The 6,712-nt window shown below is 60.5% G+C and overlaps 1 protein-coding gene across 2 annotated transcripts; it reads right to left on the reverse strand.

The window, feature by feature from the left end:
* Window positions 1-1,700: 1,700 nt before the first annotated feature.
* Window positions 1,701-4,806, reverse strand: RNF223 (ring finger protein 223). Of its 2 annotated transcripts, XM_043485277.1 has the most exons (3): window positions 4,243-4,806; window positions 3,138-3,308; window positions 1,701-2,844 (listed from the first exon to the last, which is right to left on the reverse strand). In XM_043485277.1, the coding sequence occupies exon 3, from the start codon at window positions 2,833-2,835 to the stop codon at window positions 2,077-2,079; it is 759 nt and encodes a 252-aa protein (XP_043341212.1). In that variant the 5' UTR covers window positions 2,836-2,844; window positions 3,138-3,308; window positions 4,243-4,806; the 3' UTR covers window positions 1,701-2,076. The 2 variants fall into 2 exon arrangements, with proteins under 2 accessions (XP_043341212.1, XP_043341211.1); XM_043485276.1 differs by lacking the exon at window positions 3,138-3,308.
* Between the last annotated feature and the right edge of the window lie 1,906 nt (window positions 4,807-6,712).

Here is a 6,712-nt window from a genome sequence, read left to right on the forward strand (position 1 = left end):
GATGGGGGGCTGGGGATGGGGGGTGGGGAAGGGGGATGGGGTCCCGGGTCTGCCCCCTCAGACCCTGCCTGACCAGCTCTGCACGCCCAGAAATGGTGAGGGGCGGGCAGATCCAGTGGCCCTGGCCCTCCTCGAGGAGGGGAGGCAGAGCTGCAGGGCTGCCGTTCGACTCCGTTTGGGAGGCCACCAGTGACCACCTGCACGTTGCGGTGAAGACATATGTGTGCTACATGTCTAAGGGTCAATCTGTATGTGGGACATGAGACCAGCAAGTGAGTGCCAGTTTGTTCACCAGCATTTGTGACCTTCTCCCTGCTTTCTGAGTAACCTGCCCCTTCAGAGTTGCTTCCCAGCCCTGCCTACAGCCGTGGTCTAGGCTGTGGCCTGGCAGTGGCTCAGTCCTGCCACATCCAGACCTAACCCAGACTGTCACATTGCAGTCATTCGTCGATAAATGCTTGTTAAATGAGGGAATATGTGACGTGCTCATCTGACCACAGCGATGAGGGCGAGGCTCCATGAGAGCATGACTCGTCCATGACGGTGCAATGTCACTGGCTTATGGTCTACACTGGCACCCTCCCATTATGGATGGCCCTGTGGCTTTCTGGTCTCCTCAGTAAAAATGCCTTCTCAGTTCTGCAGCTTTGCTGGGGCTTGGAGAAAGGGTACCTATGGGTCCCCATGACTGGACCCCATTCCCCAGGGTCTTTCTGAGCCAAAGGCACAGCTGGTTGGAGCAGGAAGTTATGGGCTTTGGGGTGAGGAATGAGGAGGGTGAGACCTATGCAAGCCAGAACCGGCTTGGCCTCTCTTCGTCATGCCAGCCTGGTGGTGCAGGATTCCTGGACCGATAGCAGTACCGGGTGGGGGAGAGGTGGGGTGGCAAGACTCCCGCCCGTCCCCCAGGATGCTCACTTCACCAGCCAGGTCTGGCCCTCTGCTGGAGGAACCCGAGGCCTGTAGATCATCAGGACACGCTGGTTGTCGCCACCTCCGCTTCTGTGCACCCTTGAGCCTCGGTCCCCAGGGGTTGTGAGGTCCTGTAGCCCTCCACTCAGGGCTCTGGGCAGGACTGTGGGACCATAACTTCTGGTGGTTGCAGCCTGTTGTGACCACAGTGGGGGTGGGAAGGAGGACCACCCACTCTGGACCAGGCCAAGGCCCCATCCCGGTACCCCGTGCCTCAGGTGCTCCCTGCCCTCCCTATCTCCCTCAGGCAGCCTCACAGCCCCGGGAGGCAGCCAAGCCCAGAACTGCTCCAGCCCATCCACAGCCTAGGCAGGACCGGAGTTGGACCCCCTAGAACTTGGGCCACACACCCTAGGGGCTGCTGGGAGTCCAGTCCAGGAGGTGTCCTTTGTTTTTTTGTTTTGTTTTTTTTTACACTTAAAAATGGTTTATTTTTTTCACCTAGTATAATTTTATTTTTTAATATTTTTTATTTTTTTAAATTTCTATTTTTTCCATTTATTTTTATTAGTTGGAGGAGGTGTCCTTTGGATTCAGAGTCTTTGTGGAAGGGACAGACTGGACTTTTCTGGAAAGAGGGGCTTAATGGTACAGGAAAGAACACAGAGGGTGAGGACCCCTTATCAACGTGGGTACAAAATAGTTTATTTAAAAATGTACAATTCAGGAGGGCAGGATGGGCACTGGGGAGCTGGGCTCCCTGCCACTGCCCTCTGTCCCCCTGGCCTCCCAAGGGAAGGGGCCAGCCCTGCCTGGGGAAGTGAGCAACCATGGTGAAATGTGAAAATAAGATGAGGGTGGCAAGCCCCTTCCCTTTTCAGCAAGGGGTAGGTCCTGCAGATTCACAGTGTGGACAGGGAGGGGCCTTGCCAAGCTGTCTCTTCTGGGCCTCAGTTTCCCCGTCTGCAAGATGGGGGTTAGGGAGGTGGTCTCTGGAGCCCATAGGAATCTGATTCTTGGAAGCTCTGGGGACCATTTTGTCCACCCCATAGGACCCAGCCCCAGAGAGCGGGGGGTTGTGTGTGCTGAATGGGGTGGGGTTCCTCAGAGATGTGGTGGCTCCTCTGGGATCCTGGAGGGGTGGGCTGGGTGGGAGTGTTGACACTAATTGTCCACCAGGGACCCGAGTGAGAAGGTGGTGGCAGCAGTGGCGGCGGTGGAGGGAGGCCGGGGGAGGCAGTGCAGACTCCCAGTCCTGAGTGCGCACTGCACAGGCCAGAGGACCACACAGAAGAGCACGAGCAGCAGGGCTGTGATGAGCGCCACGCGCCTCCAGTCCCTGCAGCGTGCCCAGCAGCGGGCCAAGAGCCCCCGATGGTGGGCAGGGCCTGGGATGGGCGCAGGTGCAGCAGGCTCAGCGGGCTTGCTTGGGCCTATGTCCACGCACATGAAGCCGGGCTCCACCGGGCCAGGCACAGAGGGCGGTGGGTAATAGCACAGCTTGGTGCCCTCTAGCCACACGGGCTCCTCCTGCCGCAGGTGCGCTGGCATCCGGGCCTGCAGCTGGCGGCTGGTGCGCAGCGCAGGGGCTCCAGCAGCGGGTACAGCTGTGGGTTGCCGGCAGAATGGGCAGGGCACAGCCTCGCTACCTGGCTGGCCTGTGGGCTGGGCGGCCGCCAGCCGTGCCAGGCACTCCAGGCAGAAGACATGGGTGCAGGAGAGCTCCTTGGGTGTCTTGAAGATGTTGTCATAGCCCGAGAAGCAGATGGAGCACTCCAGAGGGGAGGCCACTTTCTCTGAGCCTGGGGTGCCCGGAGACCTGGGGCTGCTGGCTGAGCTGGGGGACCTGGGCACTGTGGCTGTGGGGCTGCTCCTGCTGATAGGCGGCATGGTCATGTGCCACACCTGTGGGCTTGACGACATGGTTCTGGGCTGTGGAACAATGGAGACCACTATGAGTGATCTTGACTGCTCCTTTCCTGCAAGGTCAGTCAGTCACTCTCTCCCCATCCCTCTTCATTGCACCATCTCAGAGATGTCTGTGGGCACCCCTGAGAAGTCCCCCCACCCCTGTTCCCACTTCAAGGTCTTTCTGCTCAAGTTGTACCCCAGCCCTCCCCAGCTCCTCACATGCTCTATCAGGGGTCAGCACCCTGGGGTGCCCCAGCCTGGCTGGGCCCTGTGGACCACTGCTCAGTGAACCCCTCCCACCAGCCCTGGCCTACCTGACTGTGTCATTGGGCAGAAACATCAGGGCTCTGCCAGGCTGGACCCTGGTTGTAATACCAAGAGTCACGGTGCAGAAGAGGCAGCTCAGAGGAGCCCCGGGCTGTCACAGGAAGAGTGTGGCTGGGCCAGGTGAAGTTGGTTTGAACACAGATTCCAGTGTGGGTGGCCTATTTGGCAGGCACACAATAACTGATAGGCAGTTGTGTGAGGGTGGGCACCAGGCCCGGCTGGATGGGCTGCGGGAGACCAGGGGGCCTAAGCAAGGGTGGTGGCCATGGCCTGAGGAAGGGCTTTGTCTCCCCGCTATAGCCTCAACCTGCAGGGCCAGCTCGTCTGGCTGGTGACAAGAGCCTGGTGCTGGCCCTCAGGGTCTGGAAATGCTCCTCACCCTTTGGCCAGTGGAGCGGGGAGGGTGGATGAGCCAGGCATTCTCTTTGGGCTGGCCCGCCACCCAGGAAGTTCACACCAGCCACAGCCGCTGTCCAGGAGGCAGTGGGATGTTCCACTCCTCACCTACTGCCCTCTCCATGGGAGGCCCAGCCTGTCTCCCTGATGAGGCTCAGGTGACCTGCCTGCTCCCCCTTCTTGGGCCTAGGTCTCTATCCCAGGCAGCCACATGGGTCCTTCTTGGAGGAGGGCAGGTAAGGGGGTGACTTGCCCATCACCTTCATGACGGACAGAGGCGGCCAGGGCCTTGGGAAGACCTGACCATGTGACCCCATGGAGCCCATGAGGCCCCCCAGAGGTGACCTGAGCCTGACTGGATGTCAGTACAGGAGGGCTGGTGGAATGACTTTGCAGTGACGTGCCATAAAGGCTCAGGTATTGCTGCCACCTGACACTGACCACTGTGAGTCAAGGTGGTATCACTGTGATGTCACGAGTGCTCTGGCATCGTGGTGTGAGATGTCAATGTATTTTGGTGACAGCAGCTGCCTCAGGCCAGATGCAGCCTCAGCAGGGTCTGGGGTACTGCAGCCGTCCTCCCCCAGCCGCTCCCCACATGACCGGTTCCTTAGCACTGGGCCCCACCCTTCGGAGGAGGTGCCCCACCCTGAACCTGTACTGGTGAGAGGGGAGTGCCAGCTGAGCCGGCCTTACCTGGTAGCCAGGGTCAGAGGGGCCTGGGCATGACCCTCTTGGCTGATTCAGTCAGGCTGAGGCTCCGAGCTCACTCGTCCTGGAAGCGCTGGCTTCGTCTCCTCTGGTCCAGACTGGCCTGTGTTCCCCCTGACTAGTGTTCCTCTCTAGAGCTGTCCGTCCGCAGCTGTGCCGGGCAAGTGGGGCGTGGGGCGTGTGCGCTCCTCCAGGTGTGGAGCGCTGTCTGAGGCAGGTGTGAGTTCTCTGGGTATGGGCTCCTGGCAGGTGTATTTATATGCTCGCTTGGGATCATGCTGGCCAGGGCGCGGCCCAGGGCCTCCAGGATTGGCTGGCCTCCCATCCTCTCCCTGGCAGGCTGGGCAGTAGAGGGCGGGGAGTCAGAAGTGAGAGGTTAGAACCTGGGGTGGGGCTGGGGGTCAGTAGGCCTCTGCAGCCTGGGCAGGTCTCGGCAGGTGACTGGATGCCTGGTAAAACCTCTTCCTACTCTGCAGCTCCTGAGATACTGGAGCAGCCACTCCAGAAACAGACCTACCTGCTCACTGGCCTTGTTCAAGGTGGGGGCACCTGAGCTCCTTGGGTGGGCCCCCAGAGGGTCCTTGCAAGGACGCCCCCTACTCAGTCAGTTCACTGACACCCTCCCCCAGCAGCCCCTGTTCCTGCCCCTCCTCCCAATACCCACCTCATCTGTGTGGCTGCCACTCAAAAGCACAGCTCCCCTCAAATGGCCTTCTGCTGTCCCCACCCATCCCTCCCCACCTGCAGCCTTTGGGGGCTGGGAGGGAACTCCTTGCTCTGGGTCTGGGGAGTGGGGTGAGAGGTCAGGCTGGGAGTGCCCGTGGGGTGAGTCAGGGGTGAAGGCGTGTCTGGCAGCAAGCTGGCCACAGGACTTGTTTCAGGGGAGCATCTGCTGGGGGGAACCTTAGTTTCGTAGGTAGGGAAAGGACTCAAGGAAGTGCCCACCCAGGCAGGGGATCCGGAAGTCTCCCTGGGAGACAGGGAGCAGTTTCAGCCGGTCAATATGAGTCCCAACACACCACAGGGCCAGCCTGCGTACAGGCCTGTCTGGGGCCAGGATGGAGGGTGTTAGGGCTGTGCTGGAGGGGCCTGGAGCCTAGCCAGCGGCATGAGCTGTGACCATTCACAGTCCTGTTCCTGAGGTGTCATAGCCACTCCATCTGATACCTGATCCTCCTGGCCTCAGGGTCACAGCAGGCTCTCCCCTCCACCCCATGGCTTCCCTGCCCACCCCTCACCCCAGCTTCACATACCACACCTCAGTGGGCACCTGATCTGAACTTGGGGCCCAGGACTTGAGATGGAACCCCAATCATGAGCCTGTGGGGATGGAGTGTTGGGCTCAGTGAGGCTGGGAGAGGGGTCCACCCTGGTGGGGGACAGTCCTGACCCTTCAGCGGATGATTCAGGACCCCCAGAGGCTGCCCAGCCCCAAGAGCACTAGGAGAAGCACTGACAGCCAACAGAGGTCAGAGGTCATCAAGAGGCATTAGGAGATGGGTGCACGGAGCAGGCTGCCTGGGCTGAGACCGCGGGAGGAACCAGAGTGAGATGAAAGGGGCAGCCAGGACTGCAGCCACAGGAGGTTGAGGTGTGGGGTGACTGCAAGAGAGGAAGCGAGGACCAGGGCTTCCTGTGTGCTCCGGGAGCAGGAAGAGCTTCGGTGAGGGGCTTGGCAAGGGCTCAGGGCCAGCGGGGTTGGCGAGGGCCCGGAGAATGGGGAGTCTCTGTGAGGGCGGGGCCCACCCGAGCAGGACGGGGCGCTGCTTCTCACGGGTATCGTGACTCAGGGTCTCATGCTCCTCCAGGAAGTGTCCTGGTCCTCTGAGCACACCTCCCCAAGGGCTCCTGGGAATATCCGAGCTCTGAGATCACTCCGAGCTCCTCAGTGGACAGTCAGTGCCCGAGGCAAGGGGACAGGAATGCCCGAGGGATGTGCCATCGGGGTGGGGCTGGGTCTCACCACACAGGACCATGGTGCTCAGGGCTCCCCTGGCCCCACACACCTGCTCACTCTTATCCTGACGAGGGAAGAGTACCTGCATCTTGTGAGCATGTGGGCTTCGTGTGAGCAGGTTAGCTGCTTACCAGCTTACTCCGGCTGGCTGTGCGAGTGCACCTGTGTGTGTGTGCACGTGCATGCACGTGTGAGGGGAGCCTGGCTGCCGGCAGGTGACCATGAAACTGGGACTTACTTGCCAGACTGGGCAGAAAGCAAGGCCTGCAGTGACCACCCCTGTCCAATCATGGCTCTCAGGTGGTAGGGGTCCCCAAGACCTCCAGACACCTGGGAGTCCTAGGCTGGAGGCAGAAGCTACTTTTGGCCAAATGAGCAAGGGAGAGGCCTGCCCCACAAGGCCCACCCTGGCAATGGCTCCCCATCCCCAGTTTTTGTGTGGTCTGGCTTCAAGACTCTGAGGGCTGCAGGGGGCACACAGAACAGCCAGTTTGGGGA

The sequence above is a fragment of the Cervus canadensis genome, chromosome 13 (genome assembly GCF_019320065.1).
Source record: "Cervus canadensis isolate Bull #8, Minnesota chromosome 13, ASM1932006v1, whole genome shotgun sequence".
Classification (NCBI taxonomy): domain Eukaryota; kingdom Metazoa; phylum Chordata; class Mammalia; order Artiodactyla; family Cervidae; genus Cervus; species Cervus canadensis.